This window comes from Myxocyprinus asiaticus, chromosome 14 (genome assembly GCF_019703515.2).
Source record: "Myxocyprinus asiaticus isolate MX2 ecotype Aquarium Trade chromosome 14, UBuf_Myxa_2, whole genome shotgun sequence".
NCBI lineage: Eukaryota > Metazoa > Chordata > Actinopteri > Cypriniformes > Catostomidae > Myxocyprinus > Myxocyprinus asiaticus.
In genome coordinates this window covers 29,862,074-29,889,779 of record NC_059357.1, presented here as the reverse complement: position 1 = coordinate 29,889,779, position 27,706 = coordinate 29,862,074, and the positions used below count along the sequence as shown (strand labels likewise).

At 39.3% G+C, this 27,706-nt stretch overlaps 1 protein-coding gene across 2 annotated transcripts in view; it reads left to right on the top strand.

Moving 5' to 3' along the window:
• The window catches only part of LOC127452338 (protein sidekick-1-like), a 522,949-nt gene that overhangs the window by 426,863 nt on the left and 68,380 nt on the right, over positions 1 to 27,706 (top strand). For both annotated transcript variants that reach the window (XM_051717752.1, XM_051717750.1), the window contains exons 18-23: positions 2,139 to 2,254; positions 2,730 to 2,925; positions 4,776 to 4,874; positions 11,803 to 11,994; positions 14,221 to 14,342; positions 16,995 to 17,104. In XM_051717752.1, the coding sequence (XP_051573712.1) occupies positions 2,139 to 2,254; positions 2,730 to 2,925; positions 4,776 to 4,874; positions 11,803 to 11,994; positions 14,221 to 14,342; positions 16,995 to 17,104 (835 nt within the window). The remainder of the gene's footprint in view (positions 1 to 2,138; positions 2,255 to 2,729; positions 2,926 to 4,775; positions 4,875 to 11,802; positions 11,995 to 14,220; positions 14,343 to 16,994; positions 17,105 to 27,706) is intronic.

Below are 27,706 nucleotides of genomic sequence, written 5' to 3'. Positions count from 1 at the left end.
CAAGGAAGAAACAAAGTAATACTGGGGATGGAACAGCATGGGTGAGTAAATGATGACAACATTATTGTAATTTTGGGCAAACTGGATTTTGAGAGACAATGTCATTTTTACTTCTTCCAGTTTTTTTTTTTGTTTTTTTATTATTATTATTTTTTATAAATAACTAAATAAAATACACACCAGGGCTATGTGCTTTTTCAAACAGCACACATTTTACCCAGTGAGGGAGTCTGAGAGACTCTGCTGCATAATGAATGTGTTTACAGCACTTTAAGAGAGAGCTATTATTGGCAGACTTTTGAAAGATAGTCTTTTCATTCAAAATAAGTCAAAGCTTGACAGGCAACCTGAAAAGATCACCCCCAGAAAAAAATCTCACATCTCTCTCACCAGACATTTATGTGCTTGCTGTATGATTTTTTGTGCCAGTTTTTTATTTTATTTTTATGAATGTACACAACCAGTTTCACAAAACATGTTTTACACAAATATAGCTGAAATTCAGTTTCATACAAGTGATGAGGCTTTTCAAAACTAGCCCGAAACCAGTCCAATGATAAATAAAAACTTGCCAAAACCAGCCCAGTGATAAGTCAAAACTAGAACAAAACCAGCCTATCCCCATGCGATTCCTAATGATTAGTGATTATTTTTTTCCATGTGGGGGAAGTATCAGCATATAAATCATAGCAATCGTAGTATATAGTACCCTATATAAAAAACATTTTTTCAATAAATGTATTCTTAATATTAAATAAATCCCTAAACATTTTAAATATACAACTGGCCATCTAAAATCAATTAGTTGCCTAAATTTCTCTCTCCTGCGTGCACACACACTGCTTGAGTGCGTTTAGACTCGATGTCAGACTTTGGCCCTTATGCAAACCAAATTATTTGTATTTTTTAAATGTTGGTGTACCCACAATGAGAGCATGTGCGAAGGCCAATAAAATCAAATCAAATCCTGAATCAACCTTATACTGATTTAATAACCAGCATTGGGGTAAAACAGGAAAGAGCAAACACTCATTGCTCTTGGTTTTTTAGCTGTAATAAGTCATAAGAAACCTGTATTTGCTGTATCGCGAAACAAGTAAACACTTAAAATGTTAGTATCCGTATACATAAGTTAGGCATATGAGGTATCATTTGAAAGCTTACAATCTGAACTTCTGCATTTATGTTACTTAAAATAACAAAATAAGGCCTCAAAACATTTGCATTGAAAATTATCTATATCAATATAATACCTACCAGTATTTTGGTGCATGAACTGAAAATTAGACTGAATGTCAATGGACAAGTACATCTGTGAGGGCTAAAATGCCACCTACATTTCAGATCTGTATATTGTGATGGAATGTGATAGAGAAGTGCTTAGTGCTCTAGTGCTTACTGCCATCTAGTGGAATAAAATAAGACTTTTCAAAGTGCAGTAGAGTGAACAGAACCAGAATTACATGTTTGCAAAGTTAAAACAAAAAAAACAAAAAAATATGTTTTATTTCTGTTTATCATAAGATTATAAATACATACAATATTATTAATGAATAATTTGAGTCTTTTTTTTTTTTTCATTCTTTTTTTTTAGACACATTTTTTGCAATTATTCCAAAGTATGTGTCTTTGGTGATCTTGCAATAAGGCAAAGAAATGTGTGATGCAGCAGTTTCCTTCAGTGTGATGCAGCAGTTTCCTTCAGTCAAAAGCAAATGCTTATGTTACTAAAAAGAGAGAAGCCTAATTTTTTCAGGCAACAGGAAGTGGTGTAATTCCAAAAATTTACTACGAGAAACTCTTTAGACCGGTTACCAGCATTTAAAAATAAAGTTTTCACTCTGGAACACTCTATTTTCGGTTATGTTCTGCAAAAAACATAACGTTTTCGATTATCTATTTCACTTTTTGAACCATTTTTAGTCCTTGTTTAAAACTAATTTGTGTGATACGTTAAACCTTCAAACCACGGAATAAAAGATCAACCCATGGTAAAAATAGTAGCCCAATTTCACAGGAAAACCACAGACATGGGACAAAGAGTGTGCCAACTTGAGAATTATGAGTCCTATAGCTCATATAATAAGTCACATTTGGATGTTACAGAACTCTAACATTTAGTATGTGCTTGCCTATAGTTCCTACAGCGCCCCCGCAGGGTGTGGAGGCTAAGGCAGTGAATTCAACCACCATCAGATTTTCCTGGAATCCACCACCGCAGCAGTTCATTAATGGCATAAATCAAGGTTATAAGGTACACCCATCTTACCTCTGGTTTATTTTGAGTCCTGGTGAAATAGAGCTGTTCAGTTGTAGGTCTAAAACCTGGAAGATAATTTTCAAATCATTGTGTACCCTCTGGAATCTCCTTAAGAATAGTTGTTTGTGAGTAAAGTAAGGTCTGTGGAAAACATTGAGACTTTCGAGTTTTGATGTACAGCATAGATATTACACAGTCATACCTCAAAAATGTAAGTTTTTAAGCTGCTGTTTTTTTAAAAATGAATTAAAATGAGACTTCCGGCTTGGCCTACTGTACAAATTGACATCATGTATGAACAGCTCTATACAGATGATTTGATGACATGATAAAGGTCATGAACAGTATGAAAACAATTTAATGATCTGCAGATGCTTAAAATATGTAGATGCTGTTAGAAGTTGGTCCATGAGTCAGTTCTTCTGGTGATTTCTCTCTGGTGTTTGAGTGACAATAGTGTGTCCCACAGCTAATGGCATGGCCAGAGCATTCTCCAGAGGATGTCATAGTCGTGACCATCACCCCTGATTATCACGGCACACGTCACCTCGGTTACATCAGCGGCCTGAGGAAGTTCACCTGGTACCTGACATCGGTGCTGTGTTTCACCACACCAGGGAATGGACCCCGCAGTGCCCCCAAACTGGTTCAAACTCATGAGGACAGTAAGTAATAGTCTGTTTTCTTTCCTGGCACGCCAGTACAAACCCCAGGTTTGTTTCTATCTCTGTCTAAATCCCATTTCTTAATCAAATTTGTGCTAAGAATCTTAAAGCCATACTGGTTGGTTCATACATTAAGCTTATTTGCATAGAGCAAGGACCTTTTCCTCTCTAACTAATGTAACATGCACAATTAAGGGATTACTTTGCTAATTAGCATCTAAGTTTGTCAAATCATAAATTTGATTTAAAGGAATAGCTCATCCAAAAAATTAACATTTTGTAAATAATTACTCACCCTCATGTCATTCCAAACCATATAACTTTCTTTCTTCTGCGGAACACAAAAGGAGATATTTTTAAAAATGTCCCATTCGTGGGGGGCCTGGGTAGCTCAGTGAGTAAAGATGCTGACCACCACCCCTGGAGTTCGTGAGTTGGAATCCCAAGGCATGCTTAGTGACTCCAGCCACGTCTCCTAAGCAACCAAATTGGCCCGTTTCCTAGGGAGGGTAGAGTCACATGGGGTAACCTCCTCGTGGTCGCTATAATGTGGTTCGCTCTCGGTGGGGCGTGTGGTGAGTAGTGCGTGGATGCCGCGATGGATGGCGTGAAGCCTCCACACACGCTATGTCTCCGCGGTAACGTGTTCAAAAGCCATGTGATAAGATGCGGGGGTTGACGTTCTCAGACGTGGAGGCAACTGAGATTCGTCCTCCGCCACCCAGACTGAGGCGAGTCACTATGCCACCGCGAGGACTTAGAGTGCATTGGGAATTGGGCATTCCAAATTGGGGAGAAAAAGTCCCTTTCGCTGGTTTCAATACAAACACACTTGATAGTGACTCACATTATCTTAAAAGGCACCCAAAAGTGGCTTATAAAGTAGTCCATGTGACTCGTGCATCATATTCCAAGTGTAAAGTTGTCACTTTGATTGATGATGAACAAGACACAATTTAAGTCATTATTCACTCTCACATGTCAAATATCAAGTTGAAATTATACATTAGTTTCAAAAAAATATGCAGAATCAATAATTACATACCTCAATTTAGCTGATTAAAGTGAAGAAAAAAACAGAGTGCTAATTATCATCAGTCAATATCAAGACATTTTGATCAAATTTAAAATTAAACATTATATGTCTAATTTTCTAATCTTAATTTGTTAATTGTAAACATGTTAATACAGGTACTTAATTTGCAAACCAAAGATAGTAGCGTATTAGAAGAAACAAAAGGTACCTGTTGCATGAACCTTTTTAATCCTTGCCTTGTTTTTCTGATAATTAAATTACACTAAATAGTTTGCAACTGTTGTTTATTTTAATTACTGAGAAAGCCAAACCACAGAAATATGCCTTTTCACTGGCAGAAAATATTTCATGACATTGTGTTGTTGCTGTGAATTTCTGCTAAGGTAGTGTGTGGATGATAAAACACCAAATTACAACGTGTTTATAAAAGTCACATTAAAATGTAATGTTCAGACTGAAGCATAAATGCTGCTCTGATGGTCAAGCCCATATAATTATATCAACATCTTTAGGAATCTGTGACAAGTGAGAAATTAGCTTGGTGAATTTCAAGAGAAATGTTCATAGAAAAACAATGAACCAAAAAAAACAAAAAACAAAGATATAGTATATTTGGCTGTGTGTGTCAGGTTTTGCTATCTACAACGAAAATAGCTTCATAAAGAAACTAAATAATGTCTTATTTCACCTATAAAAATAGGGTTTGGGTTAGTCTATAATCAGCTTAATTAGCTCACAATAGAAATAGCTTAATTGTGAGTAAAAGGAAGAACCACAGCCAGGAAATGCAAAACAAACATGTTTGTCTGTTTAGTCCCAGGCCCCGTTGGTCACCTGAGCTTTACAGAGATCTTGGACACGTCTCTAAGAGTGAGCTGGGAGGAACCTGTGGATAAGAATGGTATCATTACAGGTGAGCTTTTGCAACTCATTGCATACCTTTTATTTTATTTTTTCATTTTTTGCCACTTTTATTGATAAAATAGTCTATTGAGGACAGGAAATGATGGGGAAACAAAACAGGAACAGGATCTGGAAATGTTGCAGATGAAAATTCATATTGCCCACATAAGCACTATGGCTTGGACGTGAGCCTGCTCGGACGTGTTTCTACTACTTTCACACTTTTAAATGTCATATTTTCAAATATTATGTCTTCATAATAATCAAGTAAAAATACTACTTAAAGTTTGTTTGCTCCAGCATCTGCAAAGCTCATTTTTCGTACAGAATGATTGATTGTTCATTTGATTTGTCTTTGCTCTTAAACAAAATCTAATCTGCCCCCTCCGTTACAGTGTAGCTGAATGTTGCATTAGACAGAGCAGGTGAGCCCGTAAAGCAGCTCCATTTTCATTTGGCAACTCTTTGGTGTTCATATAGCTTTATTAATGGATACACTCCTATTTAACACTTCATTGGGTTTTTGCACAAAGGCAATTATGGCATTGTTGTTTGTGTTCAGTTGGCAGAAACAATTTAAGCTCCCTGTTGCACAGCTGTTAAAGGATGCTGTTGTAAATGTGTATGTATTTATATGTGTGTGTGTGTGTGTGTGTGCATGTGTGTGTGTGTGTGTGGGGGGGGGGGGGGGGGGGGCGGGTTTGGGTGGTTTACAAGGAACATTTTTTAGGTTACAAACTGGTAATTACAAGGGTATTATGCTATAATATGGTTTATGAAGACATTTCTAGTGTCCCTATAATTCAAATAGCTTAAAAAACATACTAAATGATGTTTTTTGGAAAATGTAAAAATGCAGAACGTTTTTTGTGAGGGTTAGGTTTAGGGGTAGGGGATAGAATCTGTAGTTCATACAGTATAAAAATCATTATGTCTATGGAGAGTCCTCATAAGTATAGCCGCACCAACATGCCCGATTCCAGCCTTTCTGAAGCACCCCTAGATCATCACCAATCCTCCACCTGGTCGTCTAATGGTTAGACAGAGACCTGGAAAGGCCTTCAAGCCACAGTGTCTCGCACCCACTGTGAAATTTGGTGGAGGAACAGTGATGATCTGGGGGTGCTTCAGCAAGGCTGGAATCGGGCAGATTCATCTTTTTGAAGTCAGACATACACTTAGGTTGAAGTCATTAAAACTCCTTTTTTAACCACTCCACAGATTTCATATTAGCAAACTATAGTTTTGGCAAGTCGTTTAGAACATCTGCTTTGTGCATGACACAAGTAATTTTTCCAACAATTGTTTACAGACAGATTGTTTCACTTTTAACTGACTATATTACAATTCCAGTGGGTCAGAATTTACATACGCTAAGTTAACTGTGCCAAGCTTTAAGCAGCTTGGAAAATTCCAGAAAATAATCTCAAGCCTTTAGGCAATTAGCCAGTTAGCTTCTGATAGGAGGTGTACTGAATTGGAGGTGTACCTGTGGATGTATTTTAAGGCCTACCTTCAAAGTCAGTGCCTCTTTGCTTGACATCATGGGAAAATCAAAAGAAATCAGCCAAGACCTCAGAAAAACAAATTATGGACCTCCACAAGTCTGGTTCATCCTTGGGAGCAATTTCCTGAAGGTACCACATTCATCTGTACAAACAACAGTATGCAAGTATAAACACCATGGGACCATGCAGCCATCATACCACTCAGGAAGGAGACGCATTCTTGGAGTGGTGGTGGTGTAGTGGGCTAAAGCACATAACTGGTTGCTGGTTCGATCCCCACAGCCACCACCATTGTGTCCTAGAGCAAGGCACTTAACTCCAGGTTGCTCCGGGTGTATTGTCCCTGTAATAAGTACACTGTAAGTCTCTTTGGATAAAAGCATCTGCCAAATGCATAAATGTAAATGTAAATGCATTCTGTCTCCTAGAGATTAACGTAGTTTGGTGCGAAAAGTGCAAATCAATCCCAGAACAAAAGCAAAGGACCTTGTGAAGATGCTGGAGGAAACAGGTATACAAGTATCTATGCACAGTAAAACAAGTCCTATATAGACATAACCTGAAAGGCTGCTCAGCAAGGAAGAAGCCACTGCTCCAAAACTGCCATAAAAAGCCAGACTACAGTTTGCAAGTGCACATGGGGACAAAGATCTTACTTTTTGGAGAAATATCCTGTGGTCTGATGAAGCAAAAATTGAACTGTTTGGCCATAATGACCATCGTTATTTTTGGAGGAAAAAGGGTGAGGCTTGCAAGCCGAAGAACACCATCCTAACCATGAAGCATGGGGGTGGGGGTGCTTTGCTGCAGGAGGGACTGGTGCACTTCACAAAATAGATGGCATCATGAGGAAGGAAAATTATGTGGATATATTGAAGCAACATCTCAAGACTTCAGCCAGGAAGTTAAAGCTCGGTCGCAAATGGGTCTTCCAAATGGACAATGACCCCAAGCATATCTCCAAAGTTGTGGCAAAATGGCTTAAGGACAACAAAGTCAAGGCACTGGAGTGGCCATCACAAAGCCCTGACATCGATCCGATAGAATATTTGTTGGCAGAACTGAAAAAGCGTGTGTGAGCAAGGAGGCCTACAAACCTGACTCAGTTACACCAGTTCTGTCTGGAGGAATGGGCCAAAATTCCAGCAACACATTGTGAGCTTGTGGAGGGCTACCCAAAACTTTTGACCCAAGTTAAACCATTTAAAGGCAATGCTACCAAATACTAACAAAGTGTATGTAAACTTCTGACCTATGGGAATGTGATGAAAGAAATAAAAGCTGGAATAAATACAGTGCATCCAGAAAGTATTCACAGCGCTTCACTTTTTCCACATTTTGTTATGTTACAGCCTTATTCTAAAATGGATTAAATTATTTATTTTCCTCAAAATTCTACAAACAATACCCCATAATGACAACGTGAAAGAAGTTTGTTTGAAATCTTTGCAAATTTATTAAAAATAAAAAACGAAAAAATCACATGTACATAAGTATTCACAGCCTTTGCCATGACACTCAAAATTGAGCTCAGGTGCATCCTGTTTCCACTGATCATCCTTGTGAGGTTTCTACAACTTGATGGGAGTCCACCTGTGGTAAATTCAGTTGATTGGACATGATTTGGAAAGGCACACACCTGTCTATATAAGGTCCCACAGTTAACAGTGCATGTCAAAGCACAAACCAAGCCAGGAAGTCCAAGGAATTGTCTGTAGACCTCCAAGACAGGATTGTATCGAGGCACAGATCTGGGGAAGGGTACAGAAAAATTTCTGCAGCATTGAAGGTCCCAATGAGCACAGTGGCCTCCATCATCCGTAAATGGAAGAAGTTTGGAACCACCAGGACTCTTCCTTGAGCTGGCCGCCCGGCCAAACTGAGCGATCAGGGGAGAAGGGCCTTAGTCAGGGAGGTGACCAAGAACCCGATGGTCACTCTGACAGAGCTCCAGCGTTTCTCTGTGGAGAGAGGAGAACCTTCCAGAACAACAACCATCTCTGCAGCACTCCACCAATCAGGCCTGTATGATAGAGTGGCCAGACGGAAGCCACCCCTCAGTAAAAGGCACATGACAGCCCACCTGGTGTTTGCCAAAAGGCACCTGAAGGACTCTCAGACCATGAGAAACAAAATTCTCTGGTCTAATGAAACAAAGATTGAACTCTTTGGCCTGAATTGCAAGCATCATGTCTGGAGGAAACCAGACACCGCTCAACACCTGGCCAATACCATCCCTACAGTGAAGCATGGTGGTGGCAGCATCATGCTGTGGGGATGTTTTTCAGCGGCAGGAACTGGGAGACTAGTCAGGATCGAGGGGAAGATGAATGCAGCAATGTACAGAGACATCCTTGATGAAAACCTGCTCCAGAGCGCTCTGGACCTCAGACTGGTGCAAAGGTTCATCTTCCAACAGGACAACGACCCTAAGCACACAGCCAAGATAACAAAGGAGTGGCTACGGGACAACTCTGTGAATGTCCTTAAGTGGTCCAGCCAGAGCCCAGACTTGAACCTGATTGAACATCTCTGGAGAGATCTGAAAATGGCTGTGCACCGACGCTCCCCATCCAACCTGATGGAGCTTGAGAGGTCCTGCAAAGAAGAATGGGAGAAACTGCCCAAAAATAGGTGTGCCAAGCTTGTAGCATCATACTCAAAAAGACTTGAGGCTGTAATTGGTGCCAAAGGTGCTTCAACAAAGTATTGAGCAAAGGCTGTGAATACTTATGTACATGTGATGTTTTTACTTTCGTTTTTCTTTTTAATAAATTTGCAAAGATTTCAAACAAACTTCTTTCACGTTGTCATTATGGGGTATTGTTTGTAGAATTTTGAGGAAAATATTGAATTTAACCCATTTTGGAATAAGGCTGTAACATAACAAAATGTGGAAAAAGTGAAGCGCTGTGAATACTTTCCGGATGCACTGTAATACTCTCTACTATTATTCTGACATTTCACATTCTTAAAATAGTGATCCTAACTGACATAAGACAGGGAATGTTTTCTACAATTAAATGTCAAGAATTATGAATAACCGAGTTAAAAATTATTTGGCTAAGGTGTATGTAAACATCTGACTTCAACTATTGGCTAATTGCCTAAAGGCTTGACATCATTTTCTGGAATTTTCCAAGCTGCTTAAAGGCACAGTTAACTTAGTGGATGTAAACTTCTGACCCACTGGAATTGTGATATAGTCAATTAAAAGTGAAACAATCTGTCTGTAAACAATTGTTGGAAAAATTACTTGTGTCATGCACAAAGTAGATGTCCTAAACAACTTGCCAAAACTATAGTTTGCTAATTTGAAATTTGTGGAGTGGTTAAAAAAATTAGAATTAATGACTTCAACCTAAGTGTATGTAAACTTCTGACTTCAACTGTATACATATATATATATATATATATATATATATATATATATATATATATATATATATATATATTGGGCTGAGAGATTTAACGTTTTAATTTCTGCAATTAATAGTTGACTGTTTAATGCATAAAAACAAAATAACACAACTGATGGAGTATAAGGTTTTTTTTTTTTTTGTTTTGTTTTATTACTTACTAAAGTTTCACTAATGTGTTTTCCCACTTCCTGTGGCTAAAATTGGCATATATAAATTTCCAGGAGGTGCACACATCGACAGCGCATCATAGGAAACTGATTGTGTGGTTCAATGCACGCTTATTTATTACGCACAACGCATGTCCCGGACACGGGAGCAAATTTACTGGATGGAGAATGGAGACTTCACCCGCAAGCAATGAGCCAGGTGTGGGAGAGAAACGGGCAAGCTGCCGTATCTCTATGCATTGCCCAAAAATGCTCACCCACTAGCATCTGAACTAGTGTCAAAAGTGAAGAGAGGCTCAGCGTGTGCACAATGGAGACTGAATGGTAGCCAGAGAAAATAATAGTTTTGAGATTTTAAACTTTTGCAAATTAAAATTTAGCATTAAATTTGTTTTATATCTGTATGTATAATGTCTAATAATGCATTGGCAGTGTACACTTAAGTTTCTCTTGCAATAAAGCTTGATATAAATTGAATCTGCCCATTTGATCCTATTATTAAAAAAGTGCATTGGAAAACACTATGATTATATTTCAATGTTTGTTTTAATGTATCATGATTAATCGTGATTCATCACAGAAAACTGTGTGATTAATTAGTTAAAAAAAAAAATCGATTCACAGCCCATATATATATATATATATATATATATATATATATATATATATATATATATATTACATTATTTAAAAATGGGGGAGGGGGGTGATTAATTGTCATGAAAGTAATATCACAATGCAGCATATCTTAATGGTCCTTAAAAAGAGGCTTCATTCATTATCTACATGCAAAATCTAATTTCTTATTTGGTGCAATGTGACCTGGACCTGTTTTTGTGAGATTCACCCTTGAAGTCTCAATAGTGCAGAGAAAGAATTAGATGAGGACTAATAAGACAGCACTAGATTGATACTGGACATATATTTAACCCACTGAGTTACAGAACAGTGCTGGATTTAGACTGAGGACAGAGAGACAAATTAGATCAGGCATACATTGGACTAAATAGCTGCTGTCTATATCAATGCACACTGAATTGTTGCTCTTTGAATGTTGGCTATGCCTGTTCTCCAGTGAGCTCTCCCAGTGCAAAGCTTGATTTAGGAGTGCCTCAATGGAAAAGGACATTCAGCGATTGGAAACAGTGCTGACTCTGGGAAAAAATACTCCCAATAAAAAGCAAATTACACTCAACCTCTGCTGGCTATTAGTCTCAGTTAAATGCGGGTTAGGGGGCAGGGCCCAAGGTCTAGACAACTCACTACAGCAGTTCCCCACATTTTACCCACCTTGTTTGTTAAAGATGGATTGTTTATTTTAAGTTCAAGACCTCAGAAAATGTTCCTCTTGCTCTGGACGCAGAGAGTTGTCATGCCAAGTTGGACTTGGGAGACTGGTGGCCCAAATTGGCCAATTCCTACAAGTTTTGTGTCATTAGGGGTGTAGCACATTGCAAAAAAAATTTTTTTTTTACTCAGTATTTTTGTCTTGTTTTCCAGTAACAAATATATAAACCATTAAAACAAGGTAGATTTACTTGACAACCAAACTTTATTTTCATCTGTTCTATTCTTAAAACAGGGGGGGTTGAATATTCGCCAACGGGGCAAGCAAAGCAAACTTGTTTTTCCTTTGAATTAAGGGTAAAGTTCACCCTAAAATGCAAATTCTATCATGTGTTATTCATAGTTTTTTTTATTTTATTTTTTTAAGAATGTTTAGATATTTTCACTGGAAAACAACTCAAAAATACTAAGTAAGAACATATTGACACATTGCAGTGCAGTTAAACCTCTAATTAATTCTCTAGGTTTCAGTGAATGCAATTGGTGTTTTGCAGGTTACCTGGTGTCCTGGGAGGTGCAGGGGAAGAACCAGTCACGGGTGGCGCGCACCTTGACCAACACCACATTGGACTACAAGGTTACTGGCCTCACGTCCCTTACAACGTATACACTGGAAGTAGCAGCCATGACGGAGGCAGGCGTAGGAACTATAACTTCCTCCACCATCTCCTCTGGGGTGCCACCAGGTGCATTTAAAGAGTCCTCTATCTCAGTGGTTCTCAACTGGATGGATCGTGACTCTCTGGTCGAAGGCCTATTCTGATAAGGTCACAGAAAAGCAATGTTTAATACAAAGTATAACATGCAACTAACTGTATAATCGTTATAGGTAGGAAATCAAAATAAAAAGGCTTATCAACTTCTAAAGGCCCCAGCACACTCACTGCAAAGTGCTTCTTCATTCTTCGCTCAGAGCCAAAAAGAAGTTTAAAACAACTGAGCAACGGTATACTGTTTGTAATCATTCAGACACTGTCCACATCACCGGGGGAGGCATTTTGAGGAGCATTTAAATATGATTATGCACAAGACTACATGTAAAACATCAACTAATGTGACATTAAAATGAGTTATCAATGACTTCTAGCCTCATTCTATGAGTAGAATTCAGCAAAAGAAGCTGTTTTAACTACTTGATCATTTAAAGTAATACATATGCAGTAGATAATGTGTAATTTGTCATGTTTACATACTATATGCGCTAACACACTATATGCAGCCATAAAATGTGTGGATTACACTCTGTATTTTAATTTGTGATGACACCGACTAGTGCAAAGATGGGTGTATAAAAGAGAGTTAATGGGTAGAATACAGACAAAAGAATGATGATAGGTATATCTTACTTTGGGCAGATGTGTGAATGGCTTTCGTGGCAGATGTCAAATTAGTGGATGGGCACTTAAGAGTATTTGAGTAGATTTGATTCCTTTTGTTGACGGATAACACAAAAAAAAATCACATGACATGTTCTTGGAAAATGTCTTTACACAAACGGCTGCACAGATGAAGATATGTTTGTACCAGCTCGCTAATAACTGTACACGGATGTGTTTATGTTGACTGATCGTAACTGACTGAACAACGTAACCGGAATGAGCTGTCTGCCTCAAAGTAGGTGGAGCTTCAGGTCACACCTACTGATGACGTGGACCAATGGCAGTAAGAAGGTGTATAGCAGCCAGTTAGAAGTTTTCCTGAAAGTTTTTGCTGACGAGTTGTTACAAACCACGAAACAAACTCAAAACACCTTCGTTTTGGCCAGATTTTGTTCTAAATGATGTCATACACGATCGTTCTTCAATTTCGTTGGAAGTGTGCAGGGTCCTTAAAAGAGAGAAGAAAACTTCCCATAAATTTTTTTGTTGACAAAGACTGTGCATCTCAACAAACTCTACGGCATTTACACACAAATTAACCTGTCACTTTGTAGAAGCTAGCCAAATCAGTCAGATGCAAACATGGACAGTTTGTGTGACATGTCCTCATCCTCGAAAACCATGGCCGAAACTAGGCAAGGAAAATACAATCCAAACTACATTAAGTATGAGTTGACTTGCAATGAGGATAAACATAGATTGTGTCAATGGTAATGGGTTTTGAACAGTGAATTATTGTCTTCCGAGAGCATAAAACCATTGACTCAACAAATATATCACTTTTGTTTGATAAAAAATGTTGGTAATGTGTTGGGTCAACACATGATGTCCAATATAAAATCTGGGTCCTGAAGCAAAACCAGTTGAGAACCATCTCTATCTCTTCCATACAAATATTGTTAAACTTGTATTACTTGAGTATGAAAAGTGTACACAAGCAGTATAAAACTGAATGATGATTTTTTTAAGCTGGCCTTTTCTGCTTAGAAACTGGAAAGTTGTTGCCTGTGCGCCACCATAAATCAAATGTGGCACTGAAGGAGAAATATTCATTTATACTAGCTTAAAGGCAGAATTTATTTCGGTGAAAGAAGGAAAATGCTGAACTGGCTGAAAGCCAAGCTGAAACCGTAATGCCTGCTGATAAATTGCATATTGTGAGACATTAGGGAAACAGACATGTACAAGTCTCTGTGGGGATTTCAGGCAGATTCGAAACTATGGTCTGTTATTTGATTTAATTCCAGCGTAATTTGATCAAAGGTTTTTTGAGCCAAATGAGACTTTTTATCTCTAAACTTCAAAAGAATCTGAAATCTCCTTTTTTGAGTCCCAAGTGCATTTCGGATCTACACATGATTAAAAATATTCCAGGCATGATTTAGAAATGTAGGCTGTTATTGACTTTAGAAGACATGCGTCTTGATGTTTCTTGTTTATTAATTGTTTTGATGTGCAGGCCTTGTTTGAAAGTAACATTTGCCTCATTTTGGTTTGTTGTTTTACTGTTTTGATGTATTTTTGGCATTGTAGAACTTCCTGGACCACCATCAAATCTGGTCATTTCCAAGATCAGTTCACGATCTGCTACTCTGAAGTTCCGAGCAGGGGATGATGGGAAGACGACCATCTCCAAGTGGATTGTTGAGGGTCAGGTGAGTCATATTTCAGTTCTTCACTATCGTGTCATATTCCGCCTACCAGTAGCCTAAAGCTGTATCTATACTGTGTACTCCCTTATGATATGAGTGTTTACTAGTAAATTCAAACATTTTATTTAGACACAAACATTTTCAAGCAAAGTGCACATGATGATTGGTGTTGGCTTTGCCTCATACTAGGAATGTGCATATTGGTCATGTTGACTGCTCAAAAAGTACTCGAGTCATAAATGAATAGTTTACCCAAAAATGAAAATTCTGTCATAATTTACTTACCCTAATGTCGTTCCAAACCTTTTTGACTTGTTTTCTTAAGTAAAACACAAAAAGAGATGTTTTAATTAAAATCACTTGCAGTCTATTCAAGTATTCGATAGTACTTCACTTTAAAGCTTGAAGGACCCAAAAGTATCATAAAAGTAGTCCATGCGGCTCATGTGTCATATTCCAAGTCTTCTGAAGGCATATGTTGGTTTTGCTGGGAAATAACTAAAAATTTGGGCTAAGTTGTTGTTTAGTTTTTCAATTTTGATGTCCATTTTGCAAAACAAATTTGAACGAGCTTCTCTCATAAAGGCAAAACGGACGTCAAGATTTTCACTGAATAATTACTTCAGTTCATATTTAATGGTGAGATGGGGACTGGGTTGAAACAAGTTCCATCTGCAGTATTTGAAATTGTTGGCTATTGCAGCGCATCTTTTTTGGAGCATCTCACGCCATGAGTGCTACGTTTTTAAGGTGGCGTTAAACATGTCCCTGTGTTTGAATCCTTCTATTCCATAAATTGCACTTCATCAAGCCGTTATTGAACGCAAGAATGCGTCCTGCGTGCATACCCCCAATCCTCTTTAAACAGTGCTGTTGCTACCCAAGACTGAAAGCAAACTTTAACCAATCGGACAATATGCCATGACCAATCAGAAAAACTTAAACTGAAATGTTTTGCTGTTAAAGAAGTTGAAAAGTTATACAATTATTGTTTTTTCATGATCGATTAGTGTTGTCACTTCTGAGTACATCTTAGTACACTCATGCCCATCCCTAACTAAAACTAAATAAAAAAGACCAAGACACATTGTTTCTCTTGCATTCTGTCTTGAGAACAGTTTCCTCAGGTTTATGAAAAAGAGAGAACAGTCATCTATCTTATCTCTGTAAAACACAATAATGTCACTTTGATTTGACAGATCTGTTCATCAGCTCATCGTTTCGTATGTGTAAGGCTACACTGTGCACATTTGGTAGTTATATTTAAGGGCTCAAAACTGTACCCAGATGTCATTGCAGAGCTTAAAAAAAGCCAATATGCAGCTACTAAATTCAGTTCCTCTCAGCACTTTAATTTTAACGCAAGTAACAGAAAGTTTCCCTTCTGATTGCCCATCACAGTTCAGAAATGTATTGAGAGCGCATTGCGAATTTTGCAAAAGGGACGACAGATTGAATCACATGACTGACTTCTAATTTGTAACCAATGTCAACTCTGTGAACTTGACGGCACCAGCCCAGAACTTTCAAAGGAAGCTTCTGCCTTTCATGTGGCAGCACTTGAATTCCTGAGTTGATTGAGGCCCGGCTATCTGCTGCTGCAGAAATCAGTCACCACGCGAGAGAGCGGCCCCTGCATACGCACCCGCTATGAAATACAACAGCAGTCACCAGCATAAGGTGCCACGCGTCGAACATCTATCATGTTGGCATAAATGCTTACCGCATACACTACACTCCACTGGTCAAAGTAAATCTTCCTGAGTGCTGTGAGCTTTGATTGGTTTAGACTTGGCTTGCACAATGTGTTTGAAATGGGGCAGCTGCTGGCACTGTCCTAGGCTCAATTGAAAAAGCTTTAACCTTCTCTGCTCTGCATTCCCGCTGAAGGACCGTTCCCTACAAAACACTCGAAAAGCCTCTGGTCTGTGACTTACTGGATATAATGAAGTGCAGTGTGTGGATTTTTCTCCTGCTTTTGTTCGCTTCACTGGTTGGACTCTTGACTCAACAAATGCTGAGAGATGTTGTTCTCAAAAGGCTCCAAAAAATGGGGCTTTTCGGATGTTTCTCAGATTAATGTCCAGGTAGTCTCGTGTAGCCAGACTTTTGACTATTAGCATAAAGTCTGGTCCACATTGCACCTTATTCTGGCCAAGAACCACCCAAATACACAGGAAGAGACGGTCTGACTGACATATAAAGTGACCGACCACTTTTTATGTGGTGTTTTTAGAGGCATGTCAATCTAAAATCAGATATAACCCCAAGAGCAAAGCTGAAAATGCATGGATGGTCCCAGAAATCTTGTTTACTGGCTACCAAGTGTCTCATATAAAACTCTTGGACATCTTTCATAGATTTGATTTCATGAGTCACACAAACCTTGTCGAGTAACATTTTCTTCCTTGGAAGTGCTCGTCATTGCAGCCTTAAAACTTATAAACATGGCTTTGTTTCCTGGTGATGAATGATAAATCAGCAAATGATTACCTGGACAACTTGACTTCCAGAAATTGTGTAAAGCCAGCCAATCAGATTGGAGCTTGCCATTTTGAAAAAGCTCTCAACAGTATGTGAGCAGTATGTATGAGATTTTTTTTAGGCCATGACTAGTGTCCAACAGACTGTAACAGTGAGACTGTATGTCTTCAGGTGGGCAGTACTGGTGAAGAGGAAGAGTGGAAGGTGTTATACGAGAAAGAGAACGACCCTGAAGCTCAGATGCTGGAGGTGCCCAACCTCACACCATTCACTCATTACAGGTCAGTGTTGTTTCTTCCAAGCACACATTAGCTGCAATTAAACGATTGCCATTTTAACCGCATTTTCATTGACTAACATGAAAATGAACCCATTTTAAATGAGCAAATCAAATTAAGATGTGTGGATTACTCGAAATTACAATTGCATTATTGAAGACACATAAACACCTTAATCAGATTAGGATTTTCTGTCTTTTTAAACAAAGAAAAACAGTTCATCATTTGAAGTCAAGTGCACCATGGCAACATTTTCTGTCCTGTATTTATGGTTCTGATCTTGTTATTTTCTGCTTTTTTCCCTGAGGATGCTGTTAATTCTTTGCCTTCTATTTTCATGTTCGTTCTAATCTTGACATCTTTGTAATATCTGTCTTATGCTGAAACAAAAGAATTGAACTGAGAATTGCTACAGAAGTGTTGAGACAGAGTCTTTATAAAATCGGTTTACCTAAAGTTAGGCCTGTAGCTAGTGGATTGAAAGGTGTGAATGTTTTTAGGGCCCATAGGTCCAGGGGGACCCACAATAATTTATATTTAGTATTTTAAAAAGGTAAGGGGCACAGAATTCCTTGCTACTGCTCTGCATCTGTATAATGCACAGACAGCAGTATTAATACTGTTGCTGAAACAATTAAAATATTTTTTTATGTAAAAACAATGTTTCTTGATTTTGTATCATGTTTAGACAGTCACACACTTCTAGAATTTTGACTAGCTCAAAATGCTGGATGAAGTCAGAGCTGTGTGGCCTAGTGATTAGTGTGCATGCAGCAACACTTTTGAGTTGTGGTGCTCATATGGGCAATGTAAGTTTGTATCTTGCTCTTGACATTTCACAATTTTTATTCCCTCCCCCAGTTCTCCTCTAAATAAAAGCGGGGAATGGCTAAATAAAAAATGCTGGATTAAATATGTTTGAGCACTTACGTAATAGAAATGCCAGTTTGTAATACAAATATACTACAAATGTACTGTTTTATTAACTATATAAATTATTATTACCTGTTAATTTAACATTAACTAAGATTTATAAGTGCTATAAAAGTATTTGTTAATTGTAAGTTCATGTTAACTAATGTAATTATAAAGTGTTACCAATGGAAGTATGAGAATTATGCAGTTATTAATAATGTATTATTTTTGGCTGCTTTTCATCTACTATGTGGTCTAACTCATCCATTTAAATCAAATGTTTTAATTGGTGTAGTGGACTAAAGCACTGAACTGGTAAGCAGAAAGTTGTTGGTTCAATCCCCACAGAGTGTCCCTGTAATCAGGGCACTGTAAGTCGCTTTGTATAAAAGCGTCTGCCAAATGTATAAATGTAATTGAAGTGCACTCAGTAATTCAAAGTATGTCAAAGTGGCTTGCATTGGCTTACACTGACACCTAGTGGCCTGGATGCTGCATCATTCAAACTATTATGCGAAATTCATTATGCACAGTAAACCAGGAATAATTTAATCCATCAATCAAAGTGTCCAATAACAGGGCAGTTACAGAGATTAAGTGAGTAGAATTCAGCTGGTCATATAATTCTAACATGGCTGCCCCCATGAGGCACCCCTGCCCCATTTAGAATAAAACTTATAAATCTTTTATAAGATTACTGATATGACTGAACTCTTCATCTCACATGAGTGGTCAAAATTACTATTCATTTTTTTAGAGGTAAAAGTTTTTAAATGAGGGGAAAATACTAAGTAAACCTTTAAAATTCGAGTTTCATAAAGAAATGAATACATCCACAATTTATATTTGTCAACAAAACCAGTTTTTAAGCATTTAATTATTATAAGCCTTTAGATCAAAAAGTTCTTTAAGATCAAGAAAATATATATTCGTTAAGAGTCACGTGACGCCATGCGAGGATCGGACGTGTGAACGGTGAGCTCTGCGCATTTTGCTAGTTTTAACACTTTTAATGACATAAACCGGTGAGATTTGATACACCCTGATCCTTAACTGTACTAGGAGGACAATATGTCAAAGAATTCAAAAACCTCGGGTTCTGAAGACATTAAAAGACACTTATGTGCTCGGGCTGGGGCCTGGGAGTCGATTTGGTCAGGGAGGTGCAGGGAATGCGGTGAGAAATGCTGGGCATGTTGACGGTGCTGGCGGGGGTCGTTGCTGACTTGGAGCATCTTGTTGTGATGCATCGTTCAATCAGTGCCATGGAGGCGAAATTCACTAAGGTGGTTACAAGTCGTCGGAGAGGGAATTGTCTGCTAATCCGTCGATCTGTAGAGGGAGACAGGCCCCGATCAATTCTGGCCAAATTTCTGAGATCATCCAATAAAATCTTGTGTTACACGAGGCGAGGAGTAAAGGAATGCTTTCTTGGAAGAACCACAGCATTTTCTTGTTCCCAGACTTTGTGAATTCGACGAGAGAAGCGTGATCAATTCAAGGAATACAAGAAACTTTTACACCAACGGAAGGTCGCTTTTGCACTGATATTCCCGGCCAAATTGAGAATAGATGCGAAGAATTGCCATAAAACATTAATATGCTCACAGCAAGCGATGTCCTTTATAAAGTCAATGGAGTGAGCAGGTCATCTAGTTGTACTCACGTTGCAGCCGAGTGGACTGACTCACTGAACATTCGCTTGACTGTTTGAAGATTGTGAGCACTTTGTTTTTGTGCTGGTTCCGCCTAGCGGCTGAAGTTTATTTTGTAGAGTGTCAAACCTTCAGGACAATTTTATGGACGAAGCTACACGCTCTTTGTGCTATTCCGTCTATTGGCTGGAGTTTGTTTTATAGATTATCTTTTGCTGTGGAATTCTGTCTCACAAAATTTGTATAGAAACACCGGACTTGAGCAATCTGATGGCAAAGTTGTCACGGGGGTTCTCGTAGGCGTACATGGACTGTTTGAGTTTGGAGAAATAGACGCCAGCTGGCGCTGTCGTGCGCGGGGTTAATGTGTACGTTTTTCTTTTTTCTGTTTGTTTTGTTGTGGGGAAATTCGGGTTTTGATTGCCGCACTAATGTTGGGATGTGGTCTTAATAATCTTGTTTTTGACACACAATCTATTTTTTCTTATATGTCAAAATGTCAGATGTTAATATGAGCAGATTGTCTCTCTCCACATGGAATGTGAATGGGTTGGGGCACCCCATAAAAAGAAGAAAGGTTATTTCTCTTCTTAACCATAAGAAATATGATATAGTGTTTCTTCAAGAAACACATCTTTCTCCGCAGGAAGCTGAAAAATTTGGAAAGATATGGGGTGGGCGTTTTTTTTATAGTGCTGGCTCGAGTAAAGATAAATTAGGAAGAGTCATTATTGTTTTAGCTGAAATTCAGGGGCAAAGTCTTATTTTGGCTAATATTTATGCACCTAACGTTGATGATCTGGACTTTTTTATAGATCTTGACAGGATGTTGCGAGCCGCTGGCACCCCTCATGATATAATATTGGGAGGAGACTTTAAACTTTTGATGGACGCAGTCCTTGATCATAGTGAAGCAAAAGTGTGCAAGCCCTCTAGAGCAACATTGAAGCTTCACAGGATGTGTAAAAATCTTGGTCTTACAGATAGTTCATGATGGCGCCGCGGATGGCTGTCTCGGTGTGGAGCTCCTCAGTTCTTTTGTTGTTTTTGTTTGTTTGTCCTGTGTTTAGTAATCTTATTCCAGTCAGTTTTAACAGAGACGAACTGCTGAACATTCGACAACATGTACCAGACAATCTTTTCCCGGTTTTCGAATATTCAGACATTTTGCTAGACATTTTAGTTGGAGGCACAGCTCTGCTGTTCAAGAGACACAGGCGAGGGAGACGAGCCAGTGCGCTGGTCAAACTCCGTTGGCACGGATTTTGAACAGTGCTGCGGAGTATTGACTTAGCGAATCTCCGCTCTCTTCCTAACAAAACGGACGAACTGCATCTCCTCACCCGCACAAACAAGGACTTTTCAACCTCTGCTGCCTTGTGCTTCACAGAAACCTGGCTGAGTGAAGCCATTCCGGACATTGCGTTACATCTGCTGGGCTTCCAGCTGTTCAGAGCGGATCGCATCGTGGAGTTAATGGGGAAAACGAGAGGTGGTGGAACATGCTTTTATATCAATGAAAGTCGGTGTACAGATGTAACAACGTTAAAGAGGATGTGTTGTCCTAATTTGGAAGCGCTCTTTATTAACTGTAAGCCTTTCTACTCGCCATGGGAGTTTTCCTCATTTATTCTGGTGAATGTGTATATCGCGCCAAACGCATGTTTAAACACAGCGCTGCAACAGCTAGCTGATCAAATCACAGACATGGAACAACAATACCCGGACTCAGTTATTATTATTCCTGGGGATTTTAACAAAGCAAATCTCACACGTGAACTGCCCAAATACAATCAAAACATCACATGCCCTACCAATGACAGGAACATACTGGATCATTGTTACACAACAACAAAGGATGCATATCGCTTTGTCCCTAGAGCAGCTTTAGGACTCTCTGATCACTGTCTGGTTCATCTTCTTCCAAACTACAGGCAGAAATTAAAATCAACCAAGCCAGTAGTAAGGACTGTAAAGAGATGGACCAATGAAGCAGAGCGGGAACTACAAGCCTGCTTCGATTGCATGGATTGGAGTGTTTTTGAGGCTGCAGCCACAGACCTGGACGAGCTCACAGATACTGTTACATCATATATCAGTTTCTGTGAGGATATGTGCATTCCTGCTAGGACTTATTTAAAGTTCAACAATGACAAACCGTGGTTTACAGCAGAGCTCAGGCAGCTTCGTCAGGCCAAAGAGGATGCTTACAGGGGTGGGGATAAAGTCTTGTACAATCAGGCCAGGAACACACTGAACAGGGAAATCAGAGTGGCTAAAAGAAGATACTCTGAGAAGCTGAAAAACAAGTTTTCAGCTAACGACCCTGCATCAGTGTGGAGTGGCATGAAACAACTCACAAATTACAGGACTCCTACCTCCAACCCTGTAGGGAACCAACAACTGGCTGACAACCTGAATGTGTTCTACTGCAGATTTGAAAGGCACAATCTCACACCCCACACCCACTCTGACCTTCACTTCACACAAACACCAACACCTCCTGCAACCACCTTCCTCTCCCCTCCTGCTACTCAACCTGCACTTAAGAGCCGCGTCTTTCGGAAACAAAAGACGAAGGCTTCAGGCCCAGATGGCGTCTCACCAGTGTGTCTTCGATCCTGTGCTAACCAGCTGGCCCCCATCTTCACCCAGATCTTCAATAGATCACTGGAGCAGTGTGAAGTCCCATGCTGCTTCAAATGCTCAATCATTATTCCTGTTCCAAAGAAACCAAAAATCACAGGACTTAATGACTACGGACCTGTCACCCTGACGTCTGTGGTCATGAATTCAATTGAGAGACTGGTGTTGGCCCACCTGAAGAACATCACTGGACCCTTTCTAGATCCCCTTCAATTTGCTTATCGAGCAAACAGGTCTGTGGATGATGCAGTCAACATGGGATTGCATCATATCCTGCAACATCTGGATAGACCAGGGACATATGCAAGGATCCTTTTTGTGAACTTCAGTTCAGCTTTCAACACCATCATCCCAGCTATACTCCAGAATAAATTACACCAACTATCTGTTCCCATGTCTATCTGTCAGTGGATTACCAGCTTTCTGACGGACAAGCAGCAGCTTGTGAGGCAGGGTAAACTCACTTCTAGCACCTGTACAATCAGCACTGGTGCCCCCCAGGGATGTGTGCTCTCCCCACTACTTTTCTCCCTCTACACCAATGACTGCATCGCCAAGGACCCCTCTGTCAAGCTCCTGAAGTTTGCAGACGACACCACTGTCATCGGCCTCATCGGAGATGACGATGAGTCTGTGTACAAAAGGGAGGTTCAACAGCTGGCTGTCTGGTGCAGTCAAAACAACCTTGAGCTGAACACGCTCAAAACGGTGGAGATCATTGTGGACTTTAGGAGAAACACCCCAACACTGAACCTCCTCACCATTCTAAAAAGCACTGTGGCAGCAGTGGGGTCATTCAGGTTCCTGGGCACTACCATCTCACAGGACCTGAAGTGGGAGACCCACACTGACTCCATTGTGAAAAAGGCCCAGCAGAGGTTATACATCCTTCGCCAGTTGAGGAAGTTCAACCTGCCACAGGCGCTGCTGATACAGTTTTACTCAGCAGTCACTGAGTCTGTCCTCTGCACTTCAATAACTGTCTGGTTTGGTTCAGCTACGAAATCAGACATCAGAAGACTACAAAGGACAGTTTGGACTGCTGAGAGGATTATTGGTTGTCCCCCCCTATACACTTCCAGAGTGAGGAAAAAGGCTGGAATAATCACTCTGGACCCCACTCACCCTGCCCACTACTTTTTTGAACTGTTGCCTTCTGGCCGACGCTTCAGAGCTCTGAGCACCAGAACCGTCAGACACAGGAACAGTTTTTTCCCTCAGGCTATCCATCTCATGAACGGTTAAATTGCCCCATTGAGCAATAACTATGTGCAATACACAGTTTAGTCTTTCTTATATTTATCCAACACATCCAACCTCTTCTGCCATTTCATTCCTCTGAAAAAACAAAAAACAAAAACATTTGCACTGTACATAACAGATTTGGATTTGCACTGTACATAACAGATTGTATTAGATTTGCACTACCCATGTATATGTGTGTATGTATGTATGTGTGTGTCTGTACGTATGTGTATAATTAGTTGTATTTTTTATTATTATCTATGTCTTGCTACTGTTTTTGTATTGTTTTGTATTGTTGTACACTGGAAACTCCTGTCACCAAGACAAATTCCTTGTAAGGTGTAAGCATTCTTGGCAATAAAGCTGATTCTGATTCTGATTCTGATATTTGGAGACTTTTGAACACATTTGGTAGGGACTATAATTTGTTTTTCATCAGTCCATAAGATTTACTCTAGAATAGATTTTTTTATTTATATATATATATATATATATATATATATATATATATATATATGTATATATATATATATATATATATATATCAAAGTTCCTCATTTCATCTTTTGTTGATTGCTCAATTGGAAACATTTTAGTCTCAGATCATGCCCTGGTGTGTCTAGAGGTGTTGACACATATGAAGAATAGGAATTCATATAGTTGGCACTTTAACATATACCTTTTGCAAAATCCTGAATTCCAACAAATGTTAAAGGCTGAAATCAGTGTCTATATGGAAACCAACTGGTCCTCAGTATCCTCTGTGGGCGTGGCTTGGGAGGCACTTAAGGCGGTTCTTAGGGGTCGGATCATACAGTATGCCGCATTCACCAAAAAATCCAAAGCACAAGAACTTGTGGAATTAGAAGGGAATATTAAAAGTGCCTAGTTTTCTAATGGCCTCAGGGAATTGACCCGATTGAAATACAGATATAATACTATTTTGTCATGGAAGGTGGAGTTTTGGCTATTCAGGTCAAGACAGTCATACTTTGAGTCGGGGGACAAAGAAGGAAAACTTCTGGTTAGATATATAAAGCAGAGAGAGTCTTTTTCTACCATTCCCTCAGTGAAATCTACTGGGGGTGAAATATTTACCTCGGCCATTGATATTAATAATGCTTTCTTGATCTCTATAGTTCCACATCTTCGTCTACTGATGAGGATATTAGAAACTTTGTGATACCATAAGAACTTCTTAAATTGTCGGCTTATCAAAAAAATTCTCTTGATTCAGAGATAATCTTGGAGGAGCTTAGCGAGGTAATTAAGGCCTTGCCTACTGGCAAGGCTCCAGGGCCAGACGGCTTTGCTGCTGAATTTTTTAGATCTTATGCTACAGAACTGGCTCCACTTTTGCTAGAAGTTCATACGGAATCGTTAAAGAATGGAAAGCTTCCCCCAACCATGACACAAGCCTGGATCAAACTGATTCTTAAAAAGGACAAAGATCCAAGTGAGTGTAAAAGTTATCATTCAATTTACCTGATCCAGCTAGATGTAAAAATATTGTCAAAAATCTTGGCTAATCGATTAAGCAAAGTTATGACATCTCTTATACATATAGATCAGGTGGGGTTTATTCGGGGCCACAGCTCTTCTGATAAAATTAGGCATTTCAGCAATATTATGTGGTCAGTGGTGAATGATCAGACTCCAGTCCCTGCCATCTCACTTGACGTTGAAAAGGCGTTTGATATGGTAGAATGGGATTATCTTTTTAAGATTTTGGAAATATACGGGTTCGAGAATAGTTTTATTGGATGGATTAAGTTACTTTATTGACACCTAGTAGCGGCGGTACAAACAAATGGATTAATTTCAGATTATTTTACTATGGATAGGGGCACCCGGCAGGATTGTCCTCTTTCCCCATTATTGCGCGATAAGTAAGGAGGAGGATTTTCCAGGGGTGATGGTGGGAGGTGGGGCGCACAAGCTTTTGCTTCACGCAGATTATATTTTGTTTTTCGTTTCCGACCCTACTAGATCTATGCCTTGCCTCCACAGAATTATTAATTTATTTTCTAAGTTCTCAGTATACAGTGTCAATGGGTCTAAATCCAAAGCTTTGGCACTGACAGTGCAAAAGCCCGGTAACGGCTTTTCAGCCGGGTGCCTTACAGTGGCCCAAACAGGGCATTAAGTATTTGGGTATTTTATGCCTAGCAAATTTGTCTGATTTAATTAGAGTTAATTTTGACCCTTCAATAAAAAGGTTGTTGAGCGATGTGGGCAGGTGGGCTTCATTACATTTATCTATGATTGGGAAGGTTAATGTTATTAAAATGAATTGTATTCCAAAATTCAACTACCTGCTACAATCTCTCCCTATAGATGTCCCCCTCTCTTATTTCAAGCAATTTGATAGCATAGCGAAGTCCTTCATTTGGAATGGTAAACATCCCAGATTACATTTCAGTAAGTTGCATAGGCCGATTGACAAAGGTGGGCTAGGCCTACCCAAGATTTTGTTTTATTATTATGCATTCAGTCTCAGACATTTGGTTCATTGGCCGCTTCCACCTGAGAGAGCCCTTCCCTGGTTTTGTATTGAACAGGAAGTTCTTGCCCCTATTTTGCCATTGCAAAGCCTTTCTATCAAACTAATCGGAAAAGTTAAGTTACACCCCATTAGCTCGCATTTGCACGCAGTATGGACAAAAGTGTCCAAAGTTTTTAATTCGGACATTTATTTAAATGTTGCTTCGAGCATATGGCTGAACCCAAAATTATGTATTAATAAGTCCCCTTTCTGCTGGTCAGAGTGGATTGTGAGGGAGGTTAATATGCTCTGTGACTTAAATGAGAGTGGAGTGTTGAGATCCTTTGAAAATATGGTTCAACGTTTTGGGATTCCCAGGTCTCAATTCTTCAGCTATTTACAGCTGTGCCACCTGTTCTGTATTATTTTTGGGAGTAGCATACACCCCCCTAGAGCGGCAGATACTCTGGGAGTGGTGATTACTGCTTTTAGAAAAGGTCATGAGGCATCAGTGTATTACTCCCTGCTAATTCAGAGTTTGGGGGACGGAGCTTCAACTTCTCTCCAGAGATTATGGGAGAAAGATTTCAACTTGGTATTGGAGGAGGGAGTGTGGGCTAGGATTCTAGAAAGTCTGCATCTAGAGATGCAAGGGTGCGCCTTATGCAATTTAAGATTTTACATCGATTCTAGTGGACCCCCTGTAGATTGTATAGGCTTGGTCTTAAAGACACACCCACCTGTTGGCGACGCCAATCAGAAGATGGGGACACAACCCATGTTTTTTGGTGGTGTGTTAAGATCCAAGAATTTTAGTTGAGGGGTCAGAGTTTTTTGTGTGACGTATTGGGCACTCAAATTTCACTTTGCCCCAGACTCTGTATTTTAGGTGATGGGGCGGTCATTAATATAGGGGATAAATGCATAAAAAATTGGGACCTAGCCAGTGTTATGATCAGCAGGATCACCCTCATTTCAAGAGTGGTGCACAGAGATGGGCAGGGTAATAGCATTCGAGGAAATGCCATGTAGAAGGCTTGGCAACTTAGATTTATTTAATAAAAAATAGGGCAGCTATTTGGCCATTTTGGAGGGCTCTTGGGGAGGGGCAGTGGAGAGAGAAGTGTAGTTTTAAATGTGTGTGATAATTTTTTTAAATATATGTTTATTTATTTTTATTTTTTATTTTTTTGTGTATACTCAAGTGTGACCACAGGGATGTTTGTTGAGGGTCAGGGTGAGGATTGGGAGGGGGAAAGGGAATAATGGGGGTTAAATGTTGATTCTGTGAATATATGTTTTGCTTTTCTGTGTTAATTGTGTGAATCAATAAAAAGTGTTATTCAGAAAAAGAAAACATATATTCATTCAGTTGTGTCCAAACATTTTACCGGCAGTGTATATTGTTAATTAACCATACAAATATATCTGCATTGCAGAAGTATGCCACTCTTGACATGGAAAAATGATTGTCATGCCAGTCACCCATATATAGCTTCATCTGAATATTGTCTTATTTACAACAAGGCCAGTAGTCAAATTATTTCTTTCCATTCTGTTCATTTCTTTTGCCTTAATAGTCTTACTATCTGGACTCATCTGTTAGTCTCAGACAGCTTGACTCATCTGTGAGTGTTCATGATTAACTACATTGCCTCC